The sequence below is a fragment of the Heptranchias perlo genome, chromosome 12, assembly GCF_035084215.1.
Source record: "Heptranchias perlo isolate sHepPer1 chromosome 12, sHepPer1.hap1, whole genome shotgun sequence".
In the NCBI taxonomy this organism is placed as follows: domain Eukaryota; kingdom Metazoa; phylum Chordata; class Chondrichthyes; order Hexanchiformes; family Hexanchidae; genus Heptranchias; species Heptranchias perlo.
Window position 1 is genome coordinate 40,391,140 of NC_090336.1, and position 16,265 is coordinate 40,407,404.

At 42.0% G+C, this 16,265-nt stretch overlaps 1 protein-coding gene across 1 annotated transcript; it reads left to right on the plus strand.

Moving 5' to 3' along the window:
* Positions 1–5,566: 5,566 nt before the first annotated feature.
* ptpmt1 (protein tyrosine phosphatase mitochondrial 1) lies at positions 5,567–14,829 on the plus strand. The gene is made up of 4 exons (XM_067994031.1): positions 5,567–5,748; positions 9,588–9,668; positions 11,264–11,455; positions 13,914–14,829. Exons 1-4 carry the CDS (start codon positions 5,602–5,604, stop codon positions 14,079–14,081), a joined length of 588 nt encoding a protein of 195 aa, XP_067850132.1. The 5' UTR covers positions 5,567–5,601; the 3' UTR covers positions 14,082–14,829.
* The last annotated feature ends 1,436 nt before the right edge of the window (positions 14,830–16,265 follow it).

The following is a 16,265-nucleotide window of genomic DNA, read 5'->3' on the forward strand; positions in this document are numbered from 1 at the left end:
TAGATCTATTTCACTAAAGAATTTTCCCATCTTCTCATTGCTTCTCCTGCCCTTGCCATCCCAAATTAGTACAGCAATTTGCCCAAGCACAAAGGACTGAAAGGCAAAAGGTGAGTCTAAATGGAATTGGGAGGCTGGGGAGATTGCTCGGTCGGGAGGCTAGCACATCTGGATACACACACCAGTAGAACAGCACAGCTGACTGAAATGAAACATCATGAAACACCATCTCCACATCATGAAATGAAACAGGCAGCGATAAAAACAAAGCGAATTCCACTGTTATAATGGAAAGTAAATTGAGTTGCTGCCTTTCATTCAATTGCATTATTCAATTTGTAATGTGCAGGTCTTTTGGAATCAAAAGAAAAGGATTTCTGCAGTGTTATTTCATTTTCTTAAGAGGGCAATTCATTTGGGCTACCTTGCATATACAAGTATTGAAAAAGTCAGTGGTGTGTGCAAGATCTCAGCAGAAAGGAGCAGTAGGTGTTAAAATATTAATTTCTCACTGTTTTAAATTGATATTTCAGAGATCTCAGATGCACTCTCATGAGGAAAATATTATGAAATGTTATTTGAGTGTTTGACTCATTGGGCTCGATTTTTGGACGTCCGAGCGGGTGGGTACGTGGTGGGGGGGCTCTGAAAATAGGGGATTCCCAGGCGGGTCCAGAGCCCGGCTCCAACCCGCCCACTTCCGGGTTCCCCATTGACGCGTTTAGATGCACGCGTAACCCCCGCATGCGGGACTCCCACCTGCAATTAAAGCTGGCGGGATCCCACTTAAACCAATTAATTTCATAGTTCAGGTCATTAGCAGACCTGATTTGTAGGATATTTTAGGAGGGGTGGGATTTTCTTCTAAACTGAGAGTGTTTCCCCTACTGGACGTGTTGCAGCCACCAGCCTGTGGCAGCTGCAAAGGTCCATTTGACAGGTGTGGGGGGGGGAGACCCTCACTCATTGCAGGAGGCCACTCTGTCACTTTGGACAAAGTTTGGTCTCCACCACCCTCCTCCTAACAATAAAATTCACAAACTTGCAACCTCAACCCCTGTGTGCAGACACATTTACCTACCTTGTGGACCCCCTCAAACGTACATCTTCCGGATGGGGGCCGCCGTAGCTGCAGTCATGACCTCCTCGGAGGACGAACAGCATCACCAGCCTCGCCGGCCACGCCGTCCACCTCTGACACGTGGAGCTCCACAACACAGTGCTGTGACACATCCACCTGCACAGCAGGAGGGAGGGCAACCACAGAGAGAGATGCGTCGCAGAAGGCACTACCCTCGCCACAGGGTCCACAGACCGAGGCTCAGCTTCCTGGACCTCTCTGAGCAGCAGTGCACACGGAGGCTCAGAGTCACTCGACATGTAGTTGTGGACATCTGCAGCCTCCTTCATGCCAAGCTGCTCCCGGCTGGCCCGATCACCATCTTCTTACCTGTCGCTGTCAAAGTCACCACTGCCCTCAACAACTTCTCCTTCGCATCCTTCCAGAGTGCCACCAGGGACATCGCCGACATCTCTCAGTCGTCTGCGCAAAAGAGCCCTGCAAATACACCTACACCCACTCTGCAGTGACACAATGGGTGGCATCAGTTGTGGGTCTTCATTGTGATCCATTGGAAAGGGTATTATTGCACAAACCAGACAAGATTTTCAAAGACATGGCAGTAGTGGTGACAACATAATATGTAATGTGAGTTGATCAGAAATCAAATATAAGTAAAAACCATGACAAACCCTCAAACACCCTTGTGCATCCCCTTCATGCTCACGACACGTTTGCCTTACGCTTCCTACTATACATATGTGATGCATGCCCTGTGGCTGCAGCACAGCTAGTGGCAGGTTGGGTGAGGCTGACTGTGAAAGAGATGCATGGGAGGGTGAGTACGAGATAGAGCCATGAGATTGTATGAGGATTGGGTTGAGTGGTAGTGGCGGGATGAGTACTGGCGAGGTGAGTAAGTGCAGGTAAGATGAGGATGAGCCTTGAGTGGGTGTGAGGGGTGATGTGACAGAGTAGTGTTGGCAGTGCAGAAGGAGATGTGGGGTGGGGGCAATGATGGGGCAGACGGAGTGTAGGGGAATGAGGTCATTGAAGCGCCTCATGCACTGTGTGCAGGTGCATGATATGTTGGTGGTGCTGGTGACCTCCTCTGCCACCTCGAGCCAGGCCTTCGTGGTGGCAGAAACAGGCCACTTCCTCCCGTCCGCCGGGGAGAAGATCTCTGTCCTCCCCGTTCTCCTCACCCCATCCAGTAGGACCTGTAGTGAGGCACCATTAAACCTGGGAGCAGCCTTCCCCCTGGGCTGCTCCATGCTGTAATTTTGCCTATTTTCTGCAGCATCAGTCAATGGAGGGCTGCCCCTTTAAATAGAGCTCCTCCAGCTGACAGCCTATGATGCGGGTGCGCAGTCCGCCCGCTGCGCAGCTTTCCAGCGCAAAACCCGAAAGCCAAGGTAAGTGGCTTCAATTAGGCTGCGATTGCATGCGGAACACCCCGAGTTCACTGGGCGCGTTACGCACGCGCCCAGTCGACCCTCCGCTGCCAACCCGCCCCCCTCCTAATATCGAGCCCATTGAGTTAGTACTAGTAAGAGAAAAATAATATAGAGTAATGCAGATGTTTGTAAGTGTAAAATGTGCCTTAATTACATAAATTATCTAAAACTTAACAATAAATTTGCTAGGTTTCACAATCTGATCATCTTGTTCTTTAAATTTGTCATTTTAAAGCTGAAAGGAAGTAATTAATGGACATAGTTACATTACATAAAGGTATTAAAAGCAATGCTGAGCAAATAGAGCACATGTATTTTTGCATTTGCACTTTACTATTTTAAAACTGCAACATCTTGCAAAATATGTGTGGCAAAAAAGGCTCACACAATGAAATAACTTATCAGTGTATTATTTATTTCTATGTTGCAGTAACTCTTTGCTAATCAGCACTTCAAATCAATTTTGAATTCATGAGGGCAATCTTGTGCTATGGATCATGGCCGCTAGAAACCAGACTGAGAATGCCTGATACAAGATAGACTGACCAGGCTCTCTAACATTGGATACATTGTAAATGTAGTACGTGATTGAAATTGATAAATGCCACTACAAACGGATGTTACTTTTGGCTTGCACCTTCGGCGCAATATTGATTAAGTGAGTGGGCAAAACTGTGTCTGATGTCGTTCATTGTCGGGAAGTGTGAGGTCATCCATTTTGGATCCAAAAAAGATATATCAGAATATTTTCTAAATGGTGAAAGACTAGGAACTGTGGAGGAGCAAAGGGATTTGGGTGTCCAGGTACACAAATCACTAAAAGCTAATGGACAGGTACAAAAAGTAATCAAGAAGGCTAATGGAATGTTGACCTTTATCTCAAGGGGACTGGAATACAAAGGAGAGGAAGTGATGCTTCAGTTGTACAGAGCCTTGGTCAGACCCCATCTGGAGTACTGTGTTCAGTTTTGGGCACCGAACTTCTAGAAAGATATCTTGGTCTTGGAAGGTGTATCGTGCTGATTCAGCAGAATGATTCCAGAGCTTAAAGGGTTAAATTATGAAGCCAGGTTACATAAACTTGGCTTGTAATCCCTTGAGTTTAGAAGGTTGGGGAGTTATCTAATTGAGGTATTTAAAATAATAAAATGATTCGCTAAGGCACATACAGAGAAACTATTGATGCATATATGTCCCCATGTAGCAATCTGTTTGACAAATTGCATATGGCAGCCAACCTTGATGGCAGCAATGTAAAAAGAACAAAATACAATTCTGCCCCTGGAGGGTCCGAGGGCTGCCAGAAGAGGTGGTTGCTGCAGGTTCCCGTGTAGGCAGTGCTCTCCCCATGACAATGTAAACAGTGCTATCAGAGGTGGAGTCTGTCATGTTTTGTAGCTGCCAGCAGATCCAATAGATACAGGCCAGCAAAGCAGTTATGCACTCGCTGACCAACATGTACGTTCCCCCACCATTAGGGAAGGTAGGAAGGACTGTCAATTCTCAATCATCTGGAATGAGACTCACTCATTTAACTTAAAATATAATCTAAATTCATGTACCTCACTCTTAAAAATAAACAAAACTTCATATATTTAAATGCGTTTACAAACCATTTTCCTCTTTGATTACATTTCCCTATATGGACAGTCCTGAGTCATTAAAATCTTCAAATTAGCTGCGCAGATAACTTTCAAAGTCTCTTCTGCGTGTCAGACTTCATAAATCATCAATGTTTTTAGGAAGTGAAGAATCCAAATCTGGTGTTCAAGGAATCTTAGGTTCCAGCCTTTTTACGTAGGTCTGCCAATAGGCAGCTGCACATGTTATAATAATCCTTGATGGTACAATTTTATCATTACAAAAATTGATTGTAAAGATCTCTTCAAATTCACAAAAGAAACTTTTGTGCCGCACTATCAATCTAATTGGCACCCTGTATCAATTTGCACACAGCAGGGTCTGCAACAGTAATGATGTGAATAATTAATCTATCAATGTGACTCAGTAGTAGCACTCTCACATTTCAGTCGGAAGGTTAACCCCACTTCAGGATTGGAGCACATAATCTATGCTGACAATTTAGTGCAATAGTGGATAGTGCTGCAATGTCAGAGATGTTATATTAAGGCTCTGTCTGCTTGCTCAGGTGAATGTAAAAATCCCATTTAGTATTTGAAGACAATCAGGGGAATTTACCTGGTGTACTGGCTAACATTTGACCCTCAACCAGCACCACAGAAACAGACTTACTGGTTATTCATCTCATTGCTGTTTGTGGGGCTTGGCCTACATCACAACAGCGGCTACACTTCAAAAGTAACTGTGAGATGTTCTGAGGTCATGAAAGGCGCTATACAAATGCAACTTATTTTTTTTCTGAGCAGTTCTGATATTACCCAACTCTCTTAATAATTCAGGTTCTCCTGGGCCTGTTTTCTTCAGTGCTGTTTCTGAGAAGTCAGGTTCTTTTTGGTGCTGTCTGTCCGCTTCTCGAGTTTTCTAAGTTGGCATCAGGTCTGAAGAAGGGTCTCTTCTCTTTATACATGCTCTCTGAACGGTTGTGTATTGCCAACATTTTTTTGTTTATATTTCAGATGACGTGAATTGGTGAATTCCAACAGCGGCCAGGTACCCTGACCCTCACAGGCCGCAACTTTCACATCCTCTGCCTGTGGATAAATGGAACTGCCACAGTTTAGTTTTCAAAAAATATACTTTATTCATAAAATTTGCAACCATACATGCACTACAGTTGGCATATCACATTTCAAGCATACACAATTTGCAAGACACATAAAGTACATAAGTTAGGCCCCTTCATTTTTTTCCAAAAAAAATATACTTTATTCATAAAATTTGCAGCAACACACACACTACAGTTGTCATGTCACATTCCAAACGGACACAACACAGACTGGAACTTCCACAGTTACTGAGTCCAGCGAGGGGGGGGTGCGGGAGCGTTGCCGGAGCAACTGGAGGAGGAGGGGGGGGGGACATTTTAACGTGACGGACCGGAAGTGGCGGGCGGAGTGTGTTGGGGGGGGTGGGGGGAGGCGGACCGGATACGGCAGTTTGGTGATGGCGGCGATGTTCGCGCGAGCCGTGTTCTACCCCAGCCTGGGCTACAACATCTTCATGTCGAAGGTGTGGGGCCGGCACTGGTATGACCGGATCGACCAGACCGTCATCATAGGGGCGCTACCCTTCCGCTCGCTCACCGAGGAGGTAGGAGGAGGAGGAGGGGCCGATGGTCCAGACTCTGCGCTCCGACTGGTTTTGAATTTTCCTCTCCGGAAGGTTTCAGTTCCCGGCTGGAGGAGGAGGGAGGATGGAGGGATGGAGGGAGGAGGGGGAAACACGGGCCGTCCCCCCCCCCCCCCCCCCGGCCCGGCCCGGGCTGCCTGTGATGTCGGGTTTACTTTACCGGCTGAGCCCGGTGGCCAGATGTTCACCGAGATGATGGGGGGAGGAGACCATTAGGTCCAGTTTCTTTGATCCTAAAGTAATTCCCTCCTCTTATAAAACCTCTGACAGCCTGACTCAGGTTCAAATCATTCATCTCCCAATGCTGGAAGAGCAATCATGATGTGGAGATGCCGGTGATGGACTGGGGTTGACAAATGTAAGGAATCTCACAACACCAGGTTATAGTCCAACAGTTTTATTTGAAAATCACAAGCTTTCGGAGGCTTTCCTCCTTCGTCAGGTGAGTGTGGGATTCCTTGAAAATTACCGCATATCTATGACTAGATATGCGGTAATTTTCAAGGAATCCGACGCTCACCTGACGAAGGAGGAAAGCCTCCGAAAGCTTGTGATTTTCAAATAAAACTGTTGGACTATAACCTGGTGTTGTAGGAAGAGCAATCAGACAGCACAACGGTGACCGTGCGATCAAATCTCATCCGTGTGATTTAGGCAAAAGCAGTGCTTAAAATATTCTGGCTTTTATAAATCTTGTAACAGAAATCTAAGTAATATCTTCATCCTTATATCAGTTTCTGTCTCATTTAGAGATTATGGATAAAAAAATATTATGCTCCATCAGGTTCAAATCGTGGGGGTGGGGGTGGAGTTGGGTCGTCATCAGTACCTGTTGGAAGAACCCTGGGTACAGCAGATTGATAAATTTGCCCCATTTCTCCCAACAATTTAGATTTATATCGCTCTTTTAATGTAGTGGAATGTTCTATGGTGCTTTGTGGACATTGAGCAGTAGCATGAGAGGAGCAGATCCCATGGAGGGATTTATAGAGAAGGATTTTGAATTCTTGAAGGTTCACAAAGGCAGGGGTAATGGAGGGGAATAAGCAAAATACGGTAGATGCTGGAAATCTGGAATCAAAACGGAAAGGGCAGGAAGCACTCACCAGGTCAGGCAGCATCTGGAGAGAGAAAGGTTTAATGTCTCGGGTGATTCACTCCTCCACCATCCCTAATGCCTGCTTTCATTCCCCCAGCACCTTCCCATGCAAGTGCAGGAGATGCAACACCTGCCCTTTCTGTTCCTGTCATACCATCGTCTAGACCCCAAACACTTCTGGGCAGGACAGTAATTTACTTGTACTTTTTGCAACCCAGTATACTGTATTCGCTGCTCACAATGTAGTCTCCTCTACACCAAGGAAACCAAATGCAGATTGGGTGATCGCTTTGCTGCATCTCTGCGACCCTGAGCTTCTGGTCGCTTGCCGCTTTAGTTCTCCGTCCCACTCCGTCCTTGGTCTCCTGCGGTGTTCCAATGAAGCTCAACTCAAGCTGTAGATCAGCACCTCATCTTTCTACTAGGAATATGACAGCCCTCTGGCCTTAACATTGATTTTAACAACAGCAGACCTTAACCACAGCTTCCATTTTCTCTTGGCCAGCAAGTGCTGGTAATGTATGTTGGGTGCACCAATGCTTTCAGGGATGGCAGAGATTGTGGACTGGTGCTTTGGATAGGGATCCCCCAAGGCCTGAGGCTGGTCCGCATCCCTGGTGTCACATCTTTTATTTCTTTAATCTCACTTTTTATTACCTCCTTTTGTCATACCATTATTACTTCTGTTCTGTTAGTCTTGGCCTACGTATAATCACTTATTTTTTTTTCTTTTTCTCCCAGCCCCTTTTCCGTGGCTTCTTATAAACTGTTCATCTGTAATACCTCCTGGTTCTGAAGTGTTAATTGTACCTTTCTCTCTCCACAGATGCTGCCTGACCTGTTGAGTGTTTCCAGCATTTTCTGTTTCTGTTTCAGTGGGTCATGGGGAAGTGGGACTTCGTGCAGGACAGAATCTGGGCAGTCGAATTTGAGCAAGTTAGACTTTACATAGCATGCACCTCAAGAAGCTGGCAAGGGGAGTGTTGAGAATTCAAGCTTGGAGATGATAAAGGCATGGATGACGGTTTCAGCAGCAATGGGGGAGAAGTAAGGGCAGAGGTAGGCAGATTGTAAAGGACAAAATAGGTGGTCTTGATGGATGTGTTATGGGGTTTGAAGCTCAGCTCAGGATCAAATAGAACATCAGGGTTTTGCACTGTCAGATTCAGACTGAGTGAGCAGCCAGGGAGGGGGGTGAAATTGGGCACTGAGCAAAGTGGCTTTGGTCAGTTGGAGAAAGTTCTGGTTCTTCCACATCTTGACATCAGAAGAGCAATGTGATCACAAGGGTGATCATGGAATCAATTGGCAGAGGTGGAGCTGGATAGCATCAGGACACGTTGTGTGAGCTGGACAGCTTGTGTTGGCGGACTATTCGAGCACAGAAAACATCATTGCCACATTGGATCCTGTCCTCACTTGATGCACAAACACAGGCATGTACTTTCTAGCAGCAGTCAGTAAAAATTGATCAAGTGGAAACTCTAACTGATTTGCCCTCTCAGGGGCAGGGAGACCAATTTTAACATCCCTTCTACCACCCTGGCTGAGGTCAGCTAGCTCGGCACAGACTGGAAATCAAACATGGGATCTTCATGGTATATATGGCTCAGGCATATACTCTATTACCAACTGAACCATCAGGAGAACAGCAGTTTTTATTGTAAGGTGGAACAAATTCTAATTGTACAATTGTTAAAATGTGCCAAGAATATATTCATTGCTCGTGAAAGAAGAATGAGAGCACTTTTAAATTTTAGTAATTTTGGCACACGAACACTAATTGGCTCATTGTACCTGGGCCAGTGCTAGCTGCATATCAGAGGTCTTGACTCTTATATTTTCCCTGTACCCTTTAATATTTTTCTTGATGTCTGATTCCCTCTTAAATGTTATGATTGACTGCTTTGCTAGCATTCCATAGTGATATCTATATCCTAATTATCTTTTGCATGGAAAAAGCTTCTGAACTTCTAATCTCCACTAGGAGGTTTTTTTGTCCCCTTGTTACTGATTCACTGATTATCTTTTCCCCTGCTCAAATCCTTTTGTAATGTTAAAATATTTTATTAGATCACCCCCTTAACATTCCCTGCTCAGCGAATACCTTGTTTTCCAAGTCTATCATCGTAACTATATCCTTTCATCTCTGGTATCAATCTACTAATTCTACAATTCTACATTGTACTTCTTCCATGGCTCCAATTTCCTTTCTACAATGGGGTGCTCAGAATCACATTCAGTACTCCAAATGCTAACCAATGTCTTGTTATCACTTCCTTGCTTTTGCATATGATGTATATATAAGACCTACAATCCCATTTGCCTTATAGCTTTTTCCACCTCCAATCTTGCTTTTAAAGACCTGTGTACCTGTACCCTCTACTCCATTTGAGAATTTTACCATTGCACTTTATTTTCATTTTCCCCAAATTATACTAGTTCTGTTTGAACTGCATTTGCCACATAGCTGCACAGTCCCCTAACCTGTCTCTGGTCTTCTGCATTCTCTCTCATTCTTCACAGTTTGTCATACCTCAAATTTGGTATTATTAGGAAATGTTGATATTTCCTCAGTGCTAATGTCCAATTTGTTTGTTCATGCAAGCCTGGGGCACACTAGGCAATTGGAGAAACTTCCATTTACTCCTACCCTCTGCTTTACATCCGTTAATAATTCTTAGTGTGTTTGGACTTTCAGTTAATAAGAAAAGAGAATGTGCGAGGAGTGATAACCATGAATGAAGACTACGAAACCAAATTCTTTGTAAACACAGCCGAGGTGAGTGGCAAAATGAAATCTAATAAATAGGGAGATTTTCCAGTAGTTAACCTATCTTTCAAAGTGAAACTCAGGGGACTGGGGTGGGGGATGAGGAAGTTGGAGCACAATTACTTAGGTGTCGAGCTGGAAGGTTTAACAGCAGACTAAAAATACACTTGAACTTTGTGATTAAGCAGTAATCTTTCTTTTATAGTCATTGTAATTTGTGAAGAAGCACAGTGTAGTAATGCTAGTATTGTGCAGTGCTTTTACTCAGGTCCAGTGTCATCAGCCATTTTCATATTTTATCCCTACTGTATGTCATTTCCATGCAGCACTCGGAAATGTGGCTGAACGATATCATGTGTCAAATGAAATAAGGAGAGTTACAAGGTAATAATTTCAGCAGGAAACTGCTCAAGCTTTGCAGTTCTGCTTTTTGATGTTGTGTGACATCTTGATGTGGTTGCTGCCATTCCCAATTTTCTCTCCTCTCCTGAAAGTTGACCCTTGCTGAGCTGCAATTCCATTAGTGCTGACTGTCCTCCAGCACCCAAGTGGCTATACTCCACGCGTGAGCTTAGACAGTGTGTCTTGGAAGGCTACTTCATCATGATGGGTATTACACCCAAGCCCAACCCTGTCACTCTACAGTAATCAAGAAGCTGAATGCAGGCTGATTCTCTTTCCTTCTTTGGCTTGGGCACTAAGTGCTCATGCTGTTGCCCTGTTGTTATTACCTTCTAACTTGCTCCTTAGCATCTATTTTATATTTGTTTTTATTGACCTGCGAGCTGACTGAAGTGAGAATAAAATGTAGAAAAATTATTTGATGAATGCAGAACCTGTAGCCAGATGGGATTTGTGTTACTGGCTTTGTTGTAGAAACAGGACCATGTTGTGGAGAAGGAACCCATAGCCACGTTATTAGTATTGTCACTCAAGGTGAAAATATGGTGCAATTTGAAATTTCTACTTGAATACAGTAACACAAATTGCACCCTGTTGAATGTTTTGTATTCATGTGAATGCTCGCTTCTACTTGTTTTGCCAAAAGCACCTGTCTGTTATATATGAAAGAAAACCCAGCAACAGTTCAGCGGAAGTACGGTGTGGCACAATGCAGCACCAGTTCTCTGTTTTGTATTTTTTGCTATTGTCATCACTTTCTGTAAATGCATTTAATTTACATAACTATCATTTGAAGAAAGCAAATGTACAGTATCAAATGATGAGACTTTCAAGATTTATTCTGCGTATGCTGCAAAAAAAAAGCTGGAGGTTGATACATGTTGGAATGGTTTCGATGAACTAAGCAGTTTTAAAAAATAAATAAATGTAGATTTGTCAGCCAGTTCTGAGCTTTCTCATTGGAATATTACTACCCAAGTTCATGTCCTGCCTTGGCGCTGCTGTTACATCTGTTGTATGGCTTTGCCTTGTGATCAGAAGCGAGATTGCTTTACAACATTGATTCTATCTTGGGATTACACACTGTCAACTAACAGGAAGTGGAGCTTGTATTGAGAAATACTACACTGTTTGAGGTGTAACACTCCTTTGTGTGCTTTCAAATTAAATCTGCCCATTTCCTAATTGAGTTTGTGTTTCAGGAATGGGAGTCATTTGGCGTGGAACAGTTGCGTCTCAGCACAGTCGATATACTTGGAGTACCAAAATTAGAAGACCTGATAAAGGGTGTTGATTTTGTTACTAAACATCGTAAAAATGGAAGCAGTGTCTATGTGCACTGTAAGGCTGGACGGTCACGCAGTGCCACTATGGTGGCAGCGTATTTAATTCATGTATGTTGCCTAGTGCTAGTATATTAAAATAGAGTTCAGTAAAAATTATTTTAATTAGTACACTTTGAAACTCTTAACATTGAGAACTTTCACTGCCCAATTCAGATTTAGACAAGTTGGGATAAGGGCAAAAAGTGGAATATGTGAACCTACAAATCTCAGAAATGTATTTGTCTCTTTATTTGTGTCTAAGCTTTCTGAAGTTTGGTGTATTCCAAATCATTTACCCTTTGGGTTACACAGCACATTCACATCTGTAGGGAAACGGTTATTTTAGAGTTTTATCTTGAAATATTCCTTTAAAGTTGGGAGATCAAACCACAATAGTCTGTACTCCTTATAGTATCATAGTAGGTACAGCACAGGTGGAGGCTATTTGGCCTATCGTGCCTATGTCGGCTCTTTGAAAGAGCAATCCAATTAGCCCCATTCCCCTGCTCTTTCCCCATAGCTCTGTAAATTTTTACCCTTTAAGTATTTATCCAATTCCCTTTTGAAAGTTACTATTGACTCTGCTTCCACCACCCTTTCAGGCAGTGCATTCCAGATCATTACAATTCGCTGCATAAAACAATGTTTCCTCATGTCGCCTCTAGCTCTTTTATCAATCACCTTAAATCTGTGTCCTTTGGTTACCGACCCTTACGCCACTGGAAACCCTTTCTCCTTATTTACTCTATCAAAACCGTTCATGATTTTGAACACCTCCCCTTAATCTCCCCTTAAACTTCTCTGTTCTAAGGAGAACAACCCCAGCTTCTCCAGTCTCTCAACATAATTGAAGTCCCTCATCCCTGGTACCATTCTAGTAAATCTCTTAAGCACCCTCTCTAAGGCCTTGACATCCTTCCTAAAGTGTGGTGCACAGAATTGAAAACAATACTCCAGCTGAGGCCTAACCAATGTTTTATAAAGATTTAGTATAACTTCCTTGCTTTTGTACTCTATGTCTCCATTAATAAAGCTCACGTTCCCATATGCTTTTTTAACAGCCTTCTCAACATGTTCTACCATCACTGTATCCATTTACACATAATGAAGGCCGCAGACAACACTATCATTTAAATAGATACTGGGCAACAAGGGAGCTCTCCAGACCGTAGAGGACATAAGATCCACTTATAGGAGTGACTAGTGATGCCGAGTCTGAGAATATCTATTGTAGATCTGTGATGTTTTTAACAGTCTGTTTTGCTTATGTATCTTTGTCTAATCTTGTTAATCTATTTAGCATCATGCTTGTTTGGTCTGACCTAAAATAGGTCTTTAAGATTCTGAAAGGGTTCAATAAGGTAGACGTAGAGAAGATGTTTTCATTTGTGGGGTAGTCCAAAACTAGGGGCCGTAAATATAAGATAGTCGCTAATAAATCCAAATCCTTGATATAACTACTTTGCATTAGAGGTTTGATTGTATTGTGCTAACAGTGAATAAAAAGTGAAAAGAAACATTATGGATTGGCCTTTACCCCTACCCCTCCATTCCCCTTTTCATTCCTTGCCATTTTGTGTTGTATACTCCTCTCATTATACCTTCCGCCCTCCTCCCCCTCATCTGCCACCTTCCCCCTTCTATTACCTGCTTGATCTGACTACTGCACTTGGTCTTGACTCCCCCATGTGCAACACCACTGGAGATTAATTAAGCAATAAAAATGTTTCCTTTTCTATAGTTGAAATGTTGATTAATGAAGCCACCCTTTTTTCTCCCCCTGTTATAGCCAGGAATATATAGTTTCCTGGCTGCAGCCAAGTTTCCATTAAGGCTATAACGCCCTATTCTTCCATTCTAATTCGCACCTCTAGTTCTATTATTTCTAATGCTTTGTGTATTTACATATGAACGTTGCAACTGTGACCATTCATATTCCTCAGTACTATTTTTCCTTCGATTTTGTCTTATTCTTTCCTTTGCATCCGTATTAACCTCATATCTGCACTGAAGTCTGCCCCTTGAACTCATTATTCTTGGAATGTTATGACCCTTCAAAATAATCCCTCTCCCATATTCTCTAAGGTAACTTTATCGATTGTATCTCCACTGAACCTGCACTCATACCCACTTTATCTCTACAGCTACCGCTTGTTACAAAACTGGTTCCAGTGCTCCCATCATCTTGAAACCTGCCCTCCCACACCATTATTCTAACATTGCGCTCTGCTACCTAATCTTCCTCTGTTTGGCTGTTTCAGCATAATCCAGTGCATTGAATGCTTTCAATTGTTTTCCTAATAGCAATATGTGTTTGATGTTTGATCAACCCTTTTTAAGTTAAATTTTTGTTGATGTTTATAATTTGTGTTCTCATTCAGTGTCTGTTGTGGTGTGATTTAAATCAGCTGAGCTATAAAATATTGCAAGTTACTTTATGCAGTCTAATCTTATGTTAAGTGAAATATAATAGTCCTTAACAAACATTCCTTTTCAACTGTTTGTTCCTAAATTTCCTTTCCTTCAGCTGCATCGCTGGAGTCCAAAGAAGGCATGTGATCATATTGCTTCTATCAGACCTCACATTATTATTCGTAATGGCCAGTTTAAAATTCTGAAGAACTATTATTGTGAACTGTTCTCGGAGGATCCAGATATCTCATGTGAAACAAGAAGCACTGCAGCTTTCAAGTAGTAAAGCAGTACATTTGTGGACATATAAATGCTAATGCCTTTAAGTGATTCTAACTGTTTGACAGTGGCAATTGGACAGAACATGATGATTACAGTAAGGTGCCAACTTTCTGTGCTCACCAGCTTTCAGGGTCATCAGTTGATATGTTTGTTTATGTTTGTGCAGAATTGGAGAGATTGTGGTACTGTTGGGCTGATATAACTATCAGTCCATTTTCAACTTTTATTTTGTTGCGACGTTTGCTATTTATAGGAAGACAGAGTGTCAAAGCAAATTTTTGCAAGATTTTCAGGGACGCTAGCAAATTGATGTCCTTTGTGTTCATTTCAGTAAAAATTCAATGCAATATCAGCTTTCTGAACTAAGTGTCATTCGTAAACGGTGTACAGCAGCGTTTTCAAAGTGCTGTAAGAGATATCTTGGGTCGGTAAAAGGATATTGCACATTTTTTCAGATCACTTGTTATACAGGGACACTTTGACGTCTCCAGTCACCTAACAAAAACAGTAAAACAATTTTTTTGTTACTTACGTGATTGTAAATGTTGGCTGAACCCATGCTTCCAGCAAGGGGCCATTTTTGCAGGGAATTCCAACCTGTGCTCTCTGCAAGTGAGGCTCCCTACTTGAAGTATGGGCTTGCACAGTTAATCCTAATATATACCCATGAACAAAATGGGGTTATGTTATGTTAATGTATAAAATGTACTTCACTTGTAATATTATAAATAAATAATTTTACATTTGTAGATCATTTAATTGAATTTAGTAAAATTAGCTATTTCCTGTATTGCAAATATAGGCAACACCAATTTTGATTTTCTTTTTGGTAACTGGCACCGTACACATCAATGTAGACATTTGGGAGAGTTCTTTGAAACATTTAATCATTTATACATGGTATTACTCAAAAGTAAGACAATTAGTTAAAGTCTATTTTCCATCAGGGAGGAGTTATGCAAATTAGTGAATGATCAGATCCTCGAACTCTAGCCAGATAATCAATCGAATAACTTCACATACTTTAATCAATAGCCATTTAATTTTAATACTAATTTTGAGCATCCTTAGGGATTTTCAGTGAAGTTAATTTTTTGGTGGTCCGTTAACTATCTACTGTTGCCATCAGTAACTTCAATGATTTACAAATCTTATATCTGCCCAGTGCCTCCAAGACTGCTGAGTTAGATTGTCAACTTAGTGCCAAAGTAGGGTCAGTTTTGTGCTGTGGACCATGTCCACTAGCTTCTAAGTTGAGACTGTCCAAACTCATTTCACATAGGACCCTTGCAGGCAACAAAGAGACTTTAATCCCATTAGTCTGAACTGGATTTGTACCTCAGGTTTTAGACATGAAAAGGATCCATTGCAGCGCTCACTCCCCCAAACTAACAGTACAGTAAATATATATAAAATTAATTTTTCAAAATGTTTTGCCAAATTAACTACTTTCATACATGAAATTCTCAGAGTAGTTGACTTACAAGTATATATACATTTTGTGGTTATGTCAAAAATTTAATTGAAAAGTTTTCATGGAAATCAAGGATTCTATTGTTATAATGTGAAATTTTTACAAAATGAGAATCCCAAACATCCATTGTTCCTGACAACACTGCTTTCGAGGTTTGATAATATTTTGCTGCAGTAAATGTTTCGATACATGTGTCTGAACCAATTAACAAGTTGCATGCACAGAACCTTTTACTTGTACTTTACTTACTAAATTATCCTGTTAACAGACAAACCAATAACAAGGACTCACCATTTAAAATAATCAGAGTAATGAGATTGGGAGAAATTTCTTTAAGCAGAAGGTTGTAGCATGGAATTACAGGGAGCAATTGAGGCAGAGATCATAGCATCCCTTAAGAAACAGGTAGATAAACATTTGAAGCAGTTATAGATGGGGACAGAGTAGAGCAGTGGGATTAATTTTGGATTGCTTTAGCAGAATGGTTTCTGTGCTGTAAACTTCTTTGGTTTTATGTTAGTGAAAACTTCATGGGAACAGCTAAATAGATTTTATCCAGATTTAAAATTAAAAGCTTCACTGATGGCTTTGTGGGTAAATAATGAACAGTTAATCTGTTTTGAGGGTGTTAGTTGAGGGATAAATGTGGGCCAGGGTACCGGGAAAACCCCCACTATGAATAGTACCACGGGATCGTTTATGCCCATCTGA